The 19,299-nt window shown below is 36.0% G+C and overlaps 1 protein-coding gene across 3 annotated transcripts in view; it reads right to left on the minus strand.

Annotated features, from left to right (window-relative positions):
• ANGPT1 (angiopoietin 1) overlaps positions 1–19,299 on the minus strand; it is a 310,595-nt gene that overhangs the window by 38,831 nt on the left and 252,465 nt on the right. For 2 of the 3 annotated variants that reach the window (XM_055431653.2, XM_088844759.1), the window contains 2 exons: positions 16,484–16,585; positions 6,292–6,458 (listed from right to left, as the gene is read on the minus strand). In XM_055431653.2, the coding sequence (XP_055287628.2) occupies positions 6,292–6,458; positions 16,484–16,585 (269 nt within the window). Of the gene's footprint in view, positions 1–629; positions 1,080–6,291; positions 6,459–16,483; positions 16,586–19,299 lie in introns of those variants that run through there. The other variant, XM_055431654.2, reaches the window with a different exon arrangement.

Raw genomic sequence — 19,299 nt, forward strand, 5'->3', positions numbered from 1 at the left:
TCTGTGGACATGAGTTTGAGTGTACTCCGGGAGTTGGTGATGGACAGGGAGGCCTGGCATGCTGTGATTCATGAGGTCATGGAGAGTCGGACACGACTGAGCAACTGAACTGAACTGAACTGAACTGAACTGAACAGGAGACCTGGGTTTGATCCCTAGGTTGGGAAGATCCCCTGGAGAAGGGAAAGGCTACCCACTCCAGTATTCTGGCCTGGAGAATTCCATGGACTGTATAGTCCATGGGGTCACCAAGAGTCAGACACAACTCCAGAGCTCTTTCTGGTAGATCAGTTCAGTTCAGTCGCTCAGTCATGTCCGACTCTTTGCGACCCCATGAATCACAGCACGCCAGGCCTCCCTGTCCATCACCAACTCCCGGAGTTCACTCAAACTCATGTCCATCAAGTCGGTGATGCCATCCAGCCATCTCATTCTCTGTCATCCGCTTCTCCTCCCGCCCCCAGTCCTTCCCAGCATCAGAGTCTTTTCCAGTGAATCAACTTGTTGCATGAGGCAGCCAAAGTACTGGAGTTTCAGCTTTAGCATCAGTCCTTCCAATGAACACCCAGGATTGATCTCCTTTAGAATGGACTGGTTGGATCTCCTTGCAGTTCAAGGGACTCTCAAGGGTCTTCTCTAGCACCACAGTTCAAAAGCTCAATTCTTTGGCACTGAGCTTTCTTCACAGTCCAACTCTGGTAGATCACAGTATCTCCCTAAACCCACAATTAAACTCTTATTTCTTTTCAGCATTTGATGTGGCGGTGGCTATGTATTTCTTGTTTTAACTCCAAATATTTGATGTTGTTGTTCAGTCTCTCAGTCACGCCTGACTGTCTGTGACCCCATGGACTGCAGCACGCCAGGTTTCCTTGTCTTTCACTACCTCCCGGAGCTTGCTCAAACTCATGTCCATTGAGTCGGTGATGCCATCCAACCATCTTGTCCTATGTTGTCCTCCCCTTCTCTTCCTAGCCGTCAATCTTTCCCAGTATCAGGGTCTTTTCCAGTGAGTTGGCTCTTTCCATCAGGTGGCCAAAGTATTGGAGCTTCAGCCTCAGCATGTGTTCCTCCATTGACTGTTCACACCGGCAAAAATCAGCAAGGTTTTAATGAGAAGAAAAAGGTTACTGTAAGCCCTAAGCTGATAAAAAAATAATCTTACTACAGTATTTTTTTTAGTGAGATCAAAATGTAATCATTTATCAAAGAGTTAAAGGGAGAAAAGTAAAACTAAATGTATACATAAAGGTGATTTTATTCTAGCAAATAAGTTCTGAGCTACAAGTAGCTTTATAAATAATTTATAGGATGGAAAATTGAGCAATGTGATAATGTGTCCACAACATTCAGACTATTGAAGACAGAAATGGGGTTAGAAGAAACATATTTTATCTCTTAGAATATGTTATTTGAGTGTATTTAATTCCAGAAATTAACTGATGCATTTCCCTTTATTAAGGCATGGCCATATGGTGGGTAGTTATAAGATCAGAGCTCAAATTGTGACTTTTATTAGTACCTGTGGCCTTGTGTGAAGTATTGTACTTCAATTTTCTTATGTAAAACAAGGTGTCTGGTGCATAGTGTATATTCAACAAATAACAACTATTAATTGTTAGTAATAATTTGGCTGGCTTAGGTATACATCTTCAATATTGAAAAAAGTGGTTTCTATAGGCTAGAAACTTAGAAATTAATGGGAAAGATCATAGACATTGTTATGTGGTTATCTTACCATGTGTATGATCTTTCCCACTAATTTCTAAGTTTCTACCTATAGAAACCATTTTTTAAAAAATGTGGATTGTTTGTTATTCAGTTGCTAATTTGTGTCCAACTCTTTTGCGATGCCATGAACCAGAGCCCTCCAGGCTCCTCTGTTCATGGAATTTTCCAGGCAAGAATACTAGAGTGGGAAGCCATTTCCTTCTCCAGGGATCTTCCAAACCCAAGGATTGAACCCACATCTCCTGCATTGGCAGGTTGGCAGTCAGATTTGTGGATATTTATAGATTGTTATGAATCTTTGTTTGGGACCACAAAGCATCCAACTGACCTGAGAATGAGGGTAACATTGCACTTATCTGGGAAATCAGTGTAGGGAGATTTATAAGAATGATTTTAGGACTGATTCCTGTGGCAGACTGAAGAAAGCAGTACTAAGCAGAAGGAGAAGTTGGGTTCACATGCAGTCACGGTAACCATATCAGCTAATTTCAAGTGAAAGCCCTGGATAGTCCCTCAGAACTGTCCTGGATTAGGGCATGTAGTCTTTAATAATGTTTCTGTACTGACCCCCTGGATGCAATCTGTCTGTAGGAAGGAGCAGTGACCTTGAATGTTATGACTTTCTTCAGCCACGCACAGGCATACTCAGAGGACCTTGGCTACAAGCTGTTAGGGCACAACATTCCCAGCAGGTGGGTGAAGGAGTGCTTCCGAGGGGAGCCACAGGTGAGCACATTACAGATTACACTATAGCAGGTGTCATGGAAGACTTCCTGGAATAAAGGAAAGCCTTAAAGGTTTAGAAGATGCATCCAAAGTTGGATTCATGTATATAGGGTAAGGATATAGAATTACTTTTAATCAGTATGTGTCTAGAGCATGAGGAAGATCTATTTAAAATTCTTTTTTTTTGCTTTATACAGTGTGGCCACAACTATTACAAGAATTTTCAAAATTAAATTTTTATTAAGATAAACTATTCTTAAAAAGAAAACTTAAGAAGAGGCATGGATGGTTAAGAGAAATTGCAAGTAGTTTCTGGACCATATTCACAATAAGGGGTTATCTGATTGTGCAGGGCAGCATGGAAGTAATAGCTGAATAAGTAGCTAGGATCAAGTCATGATGAGTTTTAGGTGGCAGACTTTATCTGTAGATATCTGAACACTGTTGACATATGTGAAGGATGGCAGAGACCAAGTCAGATTATCTTTCAGAAAAAATCTTAATAATAGCTTGGAAAATATATTTGAGAGAATCAAGACTGGAGGCAGGAAGGCTTTATAATAGTCTGGGTGTTGGATGACAAGATCTGCATAATACTACCTCTCCAGAGGAAGTATTTAATAATTTCATGTTGATTGTGTGTTATTTCACATGATGTGTCTATCACAACACTCTCACATTATTGTTTTTTCTTATTTATATTCTCCTGGGTTCTATACATTTTATTTTCTATCTGAGATTGAATTTTCCTTGGAGAATAAAAGAAAAATAGGTGTATTACATGTACATTTGTAAGCTCATCAATCTATTCACAACATTTACTTTTAATCTAGAGTAAATGTCTAGAATATGAGAAAGATATTTAAACCTTTTTTTTTTTTTGGTTTATACAGTATGACCACAACTATTATAAGAATTTTCCAAATACAATTACTATTAAGATAAATAACTTTAAAAAAGAAAACTCAAAAATTTCTGAATTTAATTTCAAAGAGGAAAAAATATAGAAAGTGTAAAAATAGAAAGCAAAAACCTATCACGAATTTCATAGTTTTGATTTTAGTTGAAATTTAGTTGAATTTGAGCAGGTCAATTTTCCGAAGCCTCATCCAAGTTTCTTCATCTATATATGTATCTAATAGTACCCAGCTCAAAAGTCATTGTAAGGATTAAATGATTATAGTACTAAAAATAAGTCAATAAATTATAAAATATACATAAATGCATTAATTCTTTAAGAATTTATCACAGCGAGGCATCCTAATTCAGAGAGAAGAGAAGCAAGCACAGCAGATGCACCGTAAGCAAAGCTGGACATCTGGAGTCCCGACTTGAGGCCACCCGTGGTGTTACTGGGCTTGGAGAATCAGTGCGGGGCATGAGTGAGCAGTGAGGTGGAGAGGTTCTCTTTTCAAGCTTCTGTTTGATTTTCTTTAAAAGAGTGAATAATAATGCCAGTTTATAGTATGCTTATTTCAACTAAGCTTTCACCAGAACAGGCATTATGTTTTAATGAGCTTTAATTTCTCAGTTGATGCCAATGTGAATCTTAATGTTTAACCGCATAAGAAGGTGATGATTACAGATCTGTTTTCTGCTCGGTCTTGGCAGGAAAGAGGGCCAGAGCCACCAGCTTTATTACAGTAGTATTACAGAGTGGAAATTACACAGAACCAGCAGGAGTCAAACATCCCATGTTAAAGTCTTTCTCCTTCCTTGGGCAAAAATACTGTAGATTTCTGAACCTCAGCTTCATTTTCTTTAAAACCAAAGGTTTGGAATTAAATGATTAAGTTCCTTCTGGATTTGTAATTCTGATTCTCAAGGTTCACAATTCTCTCAAGAGACAAAAATGGAGATCTCAGAGTGTATGCCTCACTTTAGGTTTCTGATCACAGATCTGCATCATTTGGGTCAAAATCAGAATTACAAAGATGCTCAAGGACTGGGAAATGCTCAGTGAGGTCAGTGGGCCTGGAAGAGGAGACAAGCGTGCCTTCCTCAAGCAGATGCCAGAATGACAATCATACTATGCACCCTGAAGCCTACTTCAGAGGCCTCCAACACCCCTAAACCTGTACCCTTAATATCACCCCGTCCTTATAAGCATGCTCACATACACACACACACACACACACACACACACAAACTGAGAGACGTTTGGAAAAGAACCAAAGCAAATTCTTCAGGAGCCTAGAAAAAGACTAGACTAATTATTTGCTAGTCCTATTGTCAGTCTGTCTGACATTAGCCAAGTTTCATATAGTTTCGAGTTTCAACTCAAAACATTTACACAAGAGTATCCCTGATGTTTTACAGTGGTTTTTCTTGTTATAAAACTCTCAAAATATTGACCTCCTTGGAAACATTTCTTCTCACACTCCATTGGATTTTATAAATGTCTTTTCTTTTGTTTCTTGAGTTGCCATATGCACACCCTCAGTCCCCACCATGAGACTATCAACTCCTTGGATCAATTTCACATCTTCTGTTGTAGTGATATCATCACTGTTTGTTAAGAAAATGATTATTATGTCTCCAAGGATTCAATCCCATATATAATCCATTAAAATAAAATGAGATGCATTCATAAAAGAGTTATAGATTTAAACTCCTAAAGGATGGTATGTCTCAGAAATACAAACAAGCAGCAGAAACAGTTGAACTATGAGGAGATGGCCACACAGGTTGGAATACAAGCGTCAGGTCTTGGTAGCTGTCACTGCATTTTGCTTGGAGCAGTGTGCCAACCCTTTAATGTATACACTCGTGTTTCCAAGACCAGGGTAGAGTAGCCACACTATCAAGAGTTTAAAATCACTGCAACTCTAATTTACTGTTTATCTAATTTACAGAACTGAGTCACACGTAATTATTAAGGACCTGTTATGCGAGCGACTGAACTGAACTGAATTTAACTGATGTGCCAAGTATTGCCTTTATGGGTACTGATATAAAAGTAACTGAAATATACTTCCTGTTCTCAAGGAACCAGTTATTTAGTGACCTAATTTGTAACAAAGATAAACTGTGAGGTCTGGGAGACTAGTGATCTCATCACTGACTGCAAATTTGCCAGTGCCTAGTAGAGTTCCTAGAAGATAGAAGCAATGCAGTGTTTGTGAAATAAATTTACTGCCCTGTGTTACTTGCTTAGCCATTTTTTTCTAGTGTACAAGCTGTTCATTGAAAGAAAAATCTGAGATATTAACAATTAAGGATATAGTTTGTCTATGTTTATATCTGCAATGATATAAAAAAAACACAACATGTTGTGTATATTGATGTTACTACTTGGAGTTACTTTTGTCTTTCACATTTTGACCAAAAAATTCTAAATTATGCCTCACCTTATTTTTCATGTAAATCACTCAAACATAAAATTTTACCCCTCTTTTGTCACCTTCAAGGTAATGTAAAAAATAATTTAAGAAAGGTAAATATGGAAAGTGCAAGTAAAAAACCTGGTAGAAAATAGTATTTATTTCAAGCCCCTGAGTTTGAGTCAATTCTCTGTCATCAGTTTTATATGTATGAATTCACTGCACCTTTATAACAATGATATCAATAATGAAAATAAAAACAATAATATCACACTTGAATGAATTCCCTATCTCTAGAATTTGAGCCAACATCAAAATAATCGGTCTGTGAAAACTGAAATTTAAAGTTTTGAACAAGACTTTACAGGGCTTTTTGTATCTCTCTGTCATAGGCCAAAACAGACTGATTTTCATTTTGAAGGATCATTTCTTTATTTTCCACATTTTTCTATTAAAACTGTTAAATGACTAGGCATGAGGCAATTGAACACCACACCCAAGAAGGATTTACCTGTAGTTCTGCTTTTCATTTCCTATGTGGAATCTGTCGTATTGTGAATAGGCTCGGTTTCCTTCCCAGTCCAATAACTCAATTCTTAGAGTGTACTGCCTCTGACTGGTTATGGCAAAAATAAACTCATTCCCCAACCAATATTCACCAGAGGGATTCCCAAAACCCTGCCAAAGAAGACAGAGATGCAGTTGTTAATTCACAGAGAAGACCTTTTCAAGTTTAATATTATGTTCTAAACAATAATACAACATGCTTTAAAAGACGGTTCTTTCATATTTGCATACACTTTCTTCACTTCCTCAGTATTTTTCTTCTATGTTCCTCTCCAGGGCTCATTACAGTAATTCTAACACAGTAAAAATATGATATTCAAATCTGTGTAGATGAGATTTTTTTGTATTAAATGAATCTAGTTAATAGGTTTAACCAGTAAAGGCTTCTCAATCACAACCTGCTTTTGAAAACGGTTCTTACATACTAGTTAATGGAATATTTTCAACATAATTTAAACATTTTTCAATGAGTATCATCAGAAGTTATTTAACAATACTATTATTGTGTTATGATATTATTATTCAAGGTCAAATTATGTTAGATAGTAACAAACAGATTACTGGACCCTTAACTTCTATAGCTTTTAACATTTTTCAAGTAATAATAAGCAAATCTGTAAACCCAGGACTTCAGTCAATTAAATATGTCACACCCATAGATCAGGATTTGGAGGTAGAAGGCTGACACTTAATAGCTAGTGAGGGAATCTAGCTGGAGGCTCCAACCCTGAATGTCAACAAGTTTCCACTGTTCTCTTAAGGCAATCCTAGTCATTGCTACTAAGTGTTCAAAACAGTTTTGTTTGTGGGATAAAAGAAGTAGTACATAAAAGAAAGCTAACTTTTAATGCTGGTTATGTTAGTGATAGGAAAATTAAAAACCCTAGGAGATTACTGGTGCCCTAGATTTTGGGTATTCACAACTGCCTCAGAAAGTATCCCTTGGTAAAACTTGAAGTTCAGTATAATTCCCGATCTACATGTTTTACTGACCAGACTATGAGCTCCTTGAGGACAGAATTTGTGTTATATTTGTGAATCCTCAAAGACTAGTAGAATGCTGGCATACACTGGGCACTCCATATGCTTTACTGAAGTTCAAAGAAAATGGAAGAAAGGCAGGAAGGAAGAAAACAAAAGACTATAGTAATCTGCAATTGAATTCAGAAAAATAACCTTTTAACTTAATTCTTGTAGGTAATTTGGTTGAATCTCAAGGGTGTTTCTTAAAGTGCCCAACTGAATCATAATCACTGAAGCACTTAGTTGAAAACAAATATTTCTGGCAGGCTCCAACATGAATCAAAGTGGCTGAGACCAGTCCATAAATCTGAATCTGAAGAAACTTTCCATTTATCTTGTGCACTTTGATATTTGAAAAACTTGGAGGTGTCTAATAATCACATGATATACTTTGATGTTGCAGAAAGAAACATTCTGGTTCACCTAGGTATTCACTAATAAAGGGTCTTATTCTATCTGTATGAATAAGAATGAGGAAAGTACTGAAAAATCACAGCAATTCTTTTTTTAAATTAATTAATTTATTTTAATTGGAGGCTAATTACAATATTGTGGTGGTTTTTGCCATACATCGATATGAATCAGCCAAGCGTGTACATGTGTCCCACCATCCTGAGCCCTCCTCCCACCTCCCTCCCCACACCATCCCTCTGAGTTGTCCCAGAGCATCAACTTTGGGTGCCCTGTTTCATGCAGCAATTCTTATTTCCTCAATACAGAGGATAGAATTTGAAAAATATTTATTTCTTTTAAAGTTTAATGTATATTAACTTTACAGAATTATATTTTCAGTAGAAATGTTCTTAAATTATTTCTCTTTTAACCAACTTATATGAAGCAGTATTTTAAAGTATGTTAATACCCAGAGTACACTAAAAGTATTAAATACAGTTTTGCACTCCCATCTGCCAACTGAGTTACTTACCAAAGACCAGTTGTGTTTGGTCTCAAACTCATTTATTCCAGTTCTCTTATGGCAATGATAAGATTTATAACGTTATGTAAATAAGTTAAATATTAGTCAAGAAAGAGGAATTTTGTTTTGTTTTTGGTAAAAACTAATTTAGATGTTTAGATTTGCTCTATGAAAGCAAATCACTAAAAATTCTTTTGAACTATAAGTTGTTGCAACAATCCTAAAAGACTGAGGAAAATAATAAAACTTTAGAGGACGTTTAACATACATTACTTTTTATATGCCTTATTTGCTCTAGTTTTAAAAAAACAAAAACAGAAGCTAAATATTTGATGCATTTGATTATGGGAAAGTTTTATGAAAGAATCTCTAGTTCAGAATTCTAAACTTCGAGCCTCCATTTTAAAAATGTGGGCAAATGATTGTATTTTCAATGAAATGTATTAGCATATATATATATATGTACGCTTTTAACTTAGTTGCATATATGTATCTCAATTTAAATTAGTTTTTGATTAACTAAGTACCTTTTGTCCCAATTGCAGTGGGTACATGCATCCCCTAAGATCATCTCCTTGTAGCCCAGAGTACAGATGTAGGATCTATTGAAGTCCATACTCTAGGATCTCCTTTCTTCTCTGTTCTTAAGATGCTCAAGTCACAGGTTGCAAGAGTTCCACAGTGGCAGGAAATCTTAATTTAAAATGTGACAAGATTTTACACATTCTTGAGAATCCCTTGTACTGCAAGGAGATCCAACCAGTCCATTCTAAAGGAGATCAATCCTGGGTGTTCAATAGAAGGACTGATGCTAAAGCTGAAACTGCAATTCTTTGGCCACCTCATGTGACGAGTTGACTCACTGGAAAAGACTCTGATGCTAGGAAAGGTTGGGGACAGGAGGAGAAGGGCACGACAGAGAATGAGATGGCTGGATGGCATCACTGACTCTGTGGACATGAGTTTGAGTGAACTCTGGGAGTTGGTGATGGACAGGGAGGCCTGGCGTGCTGTGATTCATGGGGTCGCGGAGAGTCGGACACGACTGAGCGACTGAACTGAACTGAACTGAGGGCAACTGGTGCTGTATACTATGGAGAAGAGTGAAATTTACCTTCTTCAATGAGTAAGCAAAGCAGAAGGTTACAGGGGACTGAAAATTAGCACATTCTCAGTTGCAGAAGCCACTGGGAAGAAAAAGAAGACCGCCAGGATTCTCCTTGCATTTTCTTTTCAGCTCAGACATGAAAAAACTCTATAGCCACTTGAGGATTCCCTCTTTTGTGTGGTCAGTTAGAAGAGATTCAGTAATTATACTAAATGTGAATAAGGAAGGTGGGGATGATGAAGTGTGAAGTTTTAGGTCAAATACTTCCACGCTGTTGAAACAGTTGCAAGGGTATAAAAGCTCCCCAGCCTTCCTAGCTTTTGCACAGTGATCTCCAGCAAGCCTCCGAAAAGGAAGAACATTTGTGTAAATCCTCCCTGTGTCTTCGTTCCCAGCTTGGCATGCAAGCTTGTACCCCCTCTAAGTGGAGGCTAATAACCATTCCTAAACAGTTTGCTTTTGTGACTGAAGATAGAGAAGAAACAACTGAAGAGAAAGCAGTGAAATTTGCTTTGATAAAACAAAATTTTATTTCGTCCACCTTTCCGGAAAACTTGGAAAAAATATATGCTGCGAGGAATCAATGTGTTAGATTCTAACACAATCAATCTCTCTGTTAGAGAGACAGTGTAGGAGGAAACCTTCTAATAGCTAAGTGCAATGATGCAGAAACAAAAGATGAAAAAATTCAAGAAAGAAGGGAAAATGGGTTCCTAATTTAGTAAACTGTCTGTTGGATAGTTTATTAGGCAACCATGAATCTGACACCTAGTCACAAAGACAGCTTTGATTAAACAACTTCTACTCGCTACCTCTGGCTCCAATTGGAAGTCTTGCTCAGCCACATACTTGCTATTACTTTTGAGTCTTAGTTTCCTTATATGCAAAATAAGGATTTAAAATATTTCCATATATAATGTTGTGAGATAGAAGTGAGATAATATACTCAAAGCATTTATCTCAGTGTTGATGCATGAGGAGTACTTAACAAAAAGCTAGTTTCTATTATAATTAGAGGATATATCACAATATATAGTAATTTTCTGCTTATCTGCCTCTGTCCCAAGAGACTGTAAGTTATATGGCGTTAGGCTGGTTCTTTTCCACTCTGTATGAGAAATCCTAGGTCTTGTCTTAGCCTGAAATTTAAAAAGGAGATATTGAATCAATGCTTTAAATGGTTTTCAGATGTTAGGAACTAATGTATTCTTATGATAAGCTGAGTATTGGTTTATACAAATGAGTACTGTCATTTTAATCCAATAAGTTAATTATTAAATAAGTTTAAACCAACTGGTTGCAACAGGAGCTAAGCTATGGCACAAACAATAGTTTGTGTCTATAGATTATCTTCTTACTCTTGTTTCTGCTTTCCTACTGCTAAAGAGAAGTTGTCTTCTCTAACTCTACTTTGGTTCTATTTTTTTAATTTCTTTCTCACTGCATCTCATAAGTTTTAGGATCTACAAAAGAAAGTTTTGAGATCTTAAACCCATGCTAATAACTTGATAGTTCTGACATTTGCTTTCAACTGGCAGTGCATATCAGAAACAGCTGTGGAGCTTTTGCAAAATATAGATGACTTGGTTGGTTCCCATATGGAGGTTCTGATTTAGTATGTTTGGGGTTGTCTTAGAGATCTGTACATTTAAAAGTTCCTCAGGTGAGTATGCGGTGTACTAAAGGTGGAAAACCATAGGATTATAATGTAGAATAGCTATTCTCAATGCAAATGAGAAATAATAAATTAACCAGATCAAATTATCTAAGAGGTATATGGGGGGGAAAAAAGCAGGCATAAAACTAAACTTCATCTTTATAATGAAGATATTAGGAGTTAAGTGTTGATTGTATATTATGGGAGTGTCTTTGAAACAAATTCATACGTTTTCTAGAAATACAGAGATGGACAATGCACAAACAAGCAAAAAAAAAAAAAAAGAAGAAGATTTACATCTTATTGTATATCTGCCAGCTTACCACAGGTTTCATATTTTACTCCAAGTAGCCTGCAACAGTCATAAGAATGAAAGTAAAGTCTTATACAAAATTCAGTGTTGACACTGAAAAAGCAGTAAGTAAAAAGCAGTGTTGACAATGAATGAACAATAGTAATAAAAACAGAACTTGTTCTTTTTTATAAATAAAACCCAAGGATGCTATACCATACCCTGCCAATCATAATCACATAATTTAAAAATCACATATCATGATTCTGATATCATAATTCAGATAGATTGTTTATCAATTTTATTTCTCTTTTAGCTCTTTAATAGAAGGCAAAAGACCCTGGAATTCAGCTTAAACTAATGCTGACTTAAAACTAGCCTTATAGACCACATTTTGCTTAAAAAAAAAAGCACACAGAGAATAAACTAATATTCATTAGTTTTTGTCAAAATTTGCCAAAATGTTCAGTTTTGATTCATATTTTTCCAAGTTGATAAAATAATTATCTCTGATACTTTGTTTTGTCTGATAATATTCATAGGAAGTGTTGACTTTTTATGGATGAAACACAATTGAAACCAGACACAGTCTATGTACCCTGTAGGTTTCATCTCTTTTCATAAAATGATCAAAGAAAACAGATAAGTCGTCAGGGTTACTGAGTTGTGGCTTTCCAAAGGTGCTTAATATACAATTCAATTGTCTATCTCCTCTAACTACTGAGATAGCCCAAGAGAGATCAAAAGATGAATATTTCAGCATTTTAAATTTCTGATATATATTTTTCTCCTTTTAATATGAATACGATAAAATGAAGTTGAAAATGTGCTCTTAATTTCTTTCCAGAAACAAAGAACTCCCAGAAGGTATGGTGCTCAGAATGAAATATTTGTGTAAATAGGAAGCTCTGTTTATGGAGCTAAATGTTTTCAATACAAAGACAGGTTGTTTCCAGGGCATTAGTCACTACCTTCTATAAAGTTAGGCCACTGGGGTACTGTTTGGAATGCCTAGCTTGATTGGGCTGTATATGCAAAAGTACTGCTGATAAGTGTTATTGCTGTAGGACACTAAATGGTATTCTCATGGCTTGAAGGAGTTAATGTTGTTCCCTAAGTGCCTCATTAAAAAGCCCACTCCAGACTTCCCCCTTGGCAAACATCTTTACAAATCCATTAACCAGATTTCGCTGAATCTCCTCATAAGGAAGTTTTAAGTGAAAACAAAGTTTCGGTAAAAGATTTTGTAGTCTTAAAGCCAATGTTAAGAATCAATTAAATAACTGCAAGTCTTCCATGGTGAGAGAGGTTTAAAAGTAATAATTATATATTTGTAATTTCATGTGTTGATAATTTTAACGTATTATTCTGGAGACCTTATGAAGCAAGAGTCAGCCCACAGATATCAACCAGTATAAAGGGAAGGAGAGAGGAAAGGCAGAAAGGAAGGAGGGATGAAACTTTAGTTCTACACTCAGTACTTGAGAAAGAAGTGAAGCATCTTATTGTATATAATAGAACAGTGAAGATTAAGGAGTAACTGGTACACGTCAAGTTCTTTTTCCCAAAGCGTGTACACCCTAGCAGCCAGTTCTGATTCAGGAAGCAGAAGTGGGTGTGACTGATAAGAGTTGGCATAAGGAGTCTATGCTCATTCTTCATGGAGTCATGTTGCTTTGTCTGCAGGTGAAAGAAAAGCTCTGGAGGAAATAACTGAAACACTTTATACCATGTGTTTTGGTGACAGTTAACCAAATTATAACATAGGATAAATTTTTTAAAATTTTTATTTATTTAATTTATTTATTCTAATTGGAGGCTAATTACTTTATAATATTGTAGTGGTTTTTGCCATACATTGACATAAATCAGCCATGGGTGTATATGTGTTCCCCATCCTGAATCCCCTTCCCACCTCTCTCCCCATCCCATCCTTCTGGGTCATCCCAGTGCACCAGCCCTGAGCACCTTGTCTCATGCATGGAACCTGGACTGGTGATTTGTTTCACATATGATAATATACATGTTACAATGCTCTTCTCTCAAATCATCCCACCCGCGCTGTCTCCCACAGAGTCCAAAAGACTGTTCTATACATCTGTCTCTTTTGCTGTCTCGCATATAGGGTTATCATTACCATCTTTCTAAATTCTATATATATGCATTAGTACACTGTATTGGTGTTTTTCTTTCTGACTTACTTCACTCTGTATAATAGGCTCCAGTTTCATCTACCTCATTAGAACTGATTCACATGTATTCTTTTTAATGGCTGAGTAATATTCCATTGTGTATATGTACCACAGCTTTTTTTTTTAATTAAAACGAAACAAAAAAAGTCATCAGACTCATTTTTGCCAAAATGTTTCAAAATTTTAGAGTTTACCTCATTTCTGACTGTGTAGAACTGACACTAACCTAATAAATTGTTCTAGTTTGAATAAAAGATAGTCTTTCTATCTCCCCTGAAAAAGGGAGAGGAGAAAACTTCACAAAAGCTATGATTAAAGAATAATTAATCTCCATTACAACAATGAAAAAACTTGCTTAAATATGTACATATGACAAGTGCTTATGAGACATGAATCAATGACATCCTTCATATGGCAATCTTTCTTACTTAATATACCTAGTTTGCCAAGGCAGCAGGTGATTACAGCTAGTACGTCATCTTTTTGGAAAGTCACTGTGCTGACAGCTGTATATTAAATTTCCTTGTATCATTAGTATTAATAATAATGTATTTCAGACTTGCCAGTCTATAGCTATAGTCTAATTCTCAGATAACTTCCTCAAAACCTATTTTAGTAGTGGAAATAATCATGACTTAAGATGATCTGCAAAATAATTTTTTTGCCAGAGTTAAGAAAACATTTGCAGTTTTTGATGTTTTAATCTTGGATAATAATACCTACAGTTTACTGACAATTCAATGTGCCAAGTGCTTTACTTAAGGCTAATCCTCACACTGGAAAAGACTCTGATGCTGGGAGGGATTGGGGGCGGGAGGAGAAGGGGACGACAGAGAATGAGATGGCTGGATGGCATCACCAATTCGATGGACATGAGTTTGAGTGAACTCCGAGAGTTGGTGATGGACAGGGAGGCCTGGCGTGCTGTGATTCATGGGGTCGCGGACAGTCAGACACGACTGAGCGACTGAACTGAGCTGAACTGAACTGAATCCTCACAATATCCCTGACAAGGCAAGTGAGGTACTATTAGCAATGTCCCTTCCTAACAAGTGAGAAAGTTAAGGTATGGGTTAAATGATTTGCTAAAAATCAGTCCACTTTTAAGTGGCAGAGTGATGACTAGAACTGTGCATGTGCAGACAGGAGGCCATGTCTGCAGGGTGACTCCAGCACCAAGAACATTCAATCTACGGAACCAAAGAATTGAAATGCTGCCTCTAGAGGACTTTAGAAAACAAGACCTCTTTTAATAAATAAAACCTGGGTTCTGCAGCTTGTATGGACTGACTCAAGACTAGCCAATTCATCTGTAAGTATGACATTCCCCTAGTTCTTTAAATTTCACCCTCATCTCTGGATTGTGGAGACAGATTTGAGAGCCTTGTCTCCTGTCTCCTTTCCAGTTTACCTCAGAATAAAGGCTCTTTCTTTTCTCAAAAGCCTGTGCCATAGTATTGGCTACTTTAGCCCTGGCTCAGTAACATCTTTATTCTAAGTTCTCATAGTTAATCTTGTATATTTTTGGTCTAGGTTGAAAGACTTCACATTTATCTTTGTAGAACTCTATCTTGTTGGCTTTAGCCTACCTTTCTATTTTTAGTTTACGGATTATTGTAGATATCAAGATTCTAACTTTGTGTAACTCCAAACTTTATTAACTTACTTTCAGAGTTAAATCTGATAAAAAATACTGTAGATAAAGAGACACCAGTAGACACTTTCCTTCATTTCTTAAAACCCTTTGTTTACTGATGTTTACCTACTAATGAGTAAACTGCAATGTTGACGAGCAAACCACAGTTTTTACACATTTTCAACATGAATATCAAGGCAGAACTTAGGTTAGTACAATATTTCTCTTTATCTCTTTCTTTACCTTCTGAGAGGAGAATTTGTCAAAAACTTGTCAAGATAAGAATTATCTGGAACATTTAGATGTAAAAGATGAGATTAGTTTGCAAAAGGAAATCCTCTTCCATTACTGTTTCTTGATAATTTGTCAGCAGATTTTAACAGTTAATATTGTAGGCACTATGTGATTATTGGATTATGGATTATTTCAACCAACTACTGTATTATCTTGGAAAAATTGATCTCCCAATTTACTCAGTTTCCTCTTAAAATAGGGACAGTATTAAATAATACATTTGATATAAAAATTAGATAAGAATTTATGTATGAGACTTGTACATAAAAATACTGAAAGGGTAACTATGTTGATGGTGATTATGGTAACGATGTTATCTACTGTTATTCTGGAGACCTCAATCACATCTCACAGTTCATACCCTTGTGTACGTGTCTTACTTTGAATCTGGACTGGTCCTGTCATCAACTTTAACTAAAAGAATACAGTAGAAGTGACATGCCATTTCTGGGTGTAATAAATCTTAAAAGACCTGGATGCTACTATTTTTGTGCTTGAAGGATGTCAACTGCCATATAATAAATCTGATGACCCTGGATCACTATACTGGGGAAGCCCATCTTAGCCACATGGAGAAGTTTTTAGTCCACAGCCAGCAACAACTTGCCAGCCACTTGAGTGAAGTCATTGATGGTGCCCACTAGTTCTGCTCCACAGCCCACAGCCCTACACACTTCTCTTGTCCTGGCTCACGTATCCCATACTGGGTCCAAATTCTAGCTTCCTCCACCCTCATTCAATCAGGAACAAATACAGACAATATATAATAGATTGCTAAATAATTTCAGTAATATATTTTTCTTTCTGATATATACATGGAAATCATTAATTGAAAGAGATTTATGAGTGCTTTGTGTTTAATGAGAATAATTTCAGGAATGTATCATTTTATTTTTAAAATAAAATGTATCATTTTATTTTTGAAAAGACATCTAAAAATACAAGGGCTTATCACATAGTGTAGTGAAGAAAATCTCACTATAAAATGTCAAAAACTATGTATATTCTTTCAACTTACCATTTTATATTCTTTCCAACCTCTTTGGAAATCTAGACTTCCATCTTCACGATGCTGTATTACAGTCCAACCTCCCCCATTGAGATCCATATTGCAAAATACCTGACAAAGAAACATAAAGCCAAGTGAAAATTATGTCTAATTTAAAGAAACAGGTATCAGATATGTTTCAAACAGAAATAGGATGGATAGCCTTATAGAAGAAAATGATAAAAATTGCCAAGTTGAAAATATTTAGATATTTTATTGGCTATTTCTTCCTATATCCAAGTTGTTTCTGATTAAATTCCATCAAATGTCCATAAATTACTTGTAAAGTTTTGAATCAGTCAGCTGAAAATTGTCTCTCTCAGTCACAGACTATAAAAATTATTTTTAAAAATTTGTCTTAAATGGAAATAGGCACTGTGTATAATCAATTTTTTAAAATGTTACTAAAGTTTCCAAAATTACATACCATTTTACTGCTAAAACATAAGATTTGGAATTTTTATCTTTAATTTATTAAATTACAATATACCAATAATGAAGGCTTTAGAAAAATGGTATTTTAAAAATCATATATATTTAGTATTACACATTTCATTGCATATTTACTCCTATACACTCATACACTACAATAATTATTCTTGACAGTTCAGTATAACATTAGAGGCAAAATTTAGTCCCCAGCATGTGGAGAACACATTATTTGCTTGAATTTTCATCATGAACAATACGAGGAGAACATGACATACTATATTCCTTCTGACTGTGAGAAGCTTTTCTTTTGCATGTGGAAAAGTTATCCAAATCTTTCAAAGACTTATGCTTATTTCAATTATTCTAAATATAATGGTATTTATTTGGAAATGGATTCATTTCCCCCAGAGCCCACCAAGGAGAGAAACATATCTGTAATAGGATTATCTTTAGAGAGCAATCACTGTAATTGATGAAGCATGAATGTGGCAGCTTGATTATTCAAGGGCTCAGCAATGGGGACGATCATTCCCCTGGCAATCATTCCTACTAATGCAATTTGGAAGCTGGCTAAAGGTGTAGATATGAGGCAACAGCAGCAGCCAGGCTGTGTGGGCATAGAGCCTGATTAAAGGAAAAAACCTCAAGTGTTTTCCCTGAGGCATTAAATTTTGAGCACAAATGGCGAAAGGGTATGAAAACATTGGCAAGAACTGTCATTCAAAGGACAAATTGTCCATGTATTCCCTCGGAGTAAAGGGAACTATGAGATACGTACTTAACTGTAAGCATATGAACATAGGCAGAATGCTCTCCTTCGGACTCTTCCTCTAACTTGACAACAGCAGCCCATCAGTATGCACTCGTCATCAGGAGGAACTGACTCCCTCCAAGATTACAAATTTGAAATTCCCCTCCCTATCTCAAAGTTCGTCCTCTACTAATCCCTTAGCTTCTATGCATCTTCTCTTTGTCCTCAACATAACCTCTATCTAGTCTTTTGTCTTCCTTAATTCTAATTCAATTTTTTCACCCCACAAGCATTTTTGGGCACTGAGTCTATGATACAACTGGTGATATTTTGATGAGCAAAATATGGATCATATCATCAAAACACCTAAAAGTTTAAATAGTGATTGCTCCCATAGAAATAAGGAGATGTAAGAATTCACAATTTTCAACTCCAGTGACCTGAAGAATAATAGAGTCAGCAATCTAAATGAGAAATTTAAGGACTAGAGCTAATGTGAGAAAAGAAATGACCATGCTTTTGGAAACCTAATGTTTAGGAGAGCACAGTCATTCAAAAGGGGGAGTTTATTGATTAGAGATGATATAATTATAGGCAGATCAAGAATGAATAAGGACAAGAGAATGAGGGACTAAGAAAGGAATAGTCAATAGAGTGCCTTTTAAGTGCTAAATAATTTAAACACTTTACCGCATTTTCCAATTTATCTCACAGAAGCCCTACAATGCAGGTGTGATTATTATGTCCATTTTGCTAAATAATTTAAACACTTTACTGCATTTTCCAATTTATCTCACAGAAGCCCTACAATGCAGGTGTGATTATTATGTCCATTTTGCAAATGAAAGACCTCAGACTTCAGGTATTTCAAGAACTTATCAATGGTTATTATTAATAAAACAAGTACTGAATTTAGGATTTGAATCCCTTGTTCAAAATTATACTGGGGGTAATCTTCTTGAAAGCAGCAGTTGATAGCATAAAGACAGGTTTCTAAAGAAGTTAAAAAAACAAACAAACAGAGGAAACAGATACGGGGAGGGGTGAGGGTCCAAGAATGGGCTTTGGTGAACAACTGATGGAGAAAAAAACAGACATCAATAATCTTTAGGTAGGCAGGAAATTCATTTTATTTGCTACTGTCCCTAGTGTCTAGAGCAGTGCCTAGCTTATAGTAGGCACTAAATAAATATTTGCTGAAAAACTAGACATGCAATAAGGAAAGATGAAACAGGAAAACTTGATTAATAGAATGCAATCAAAGTTGGGGATGGATTTCAAGTTTGGGGAGTGATCAACTTAGTCAAATATTCCAGAGAAGTCAAGATAAATAAAGATTAAGAAAATACACATTTAAACTTAAAATGAAGGAGCCATTAGTGACCCTGAAGAGAGAGACTTCAGGATTCCTATAAGAATAAAATCCAGATGGCTCATTTTACAGAGGACATTGTTGGTGATTCGACACAGCGGCCGAAGTGGAACTCTACTGGTAAAACAGATAAGAGTAAGTGAAAATGTCAAGGAGATATTTTCTTAGAGGAAACTAATGTCACTTGTATTTTAATTAAATTTTACCCTGCCTTGACTGGTTAATTTAGAT

Source organism: Moschus berezovskii, chromosome 16 (genome assembly GCF_049115385.1).
Source record: "Moschus berezovskii isolate FMDL1 chromosome 16, NW_MosBer_1.0, whole genome shotgun sequence".
Taxonomy (NCBI): Eukaryota; Metazoa; Chordata; class Mammalia; order Artiodactyla; family Moschidae; genus Moschus; species Moschus berezovskii.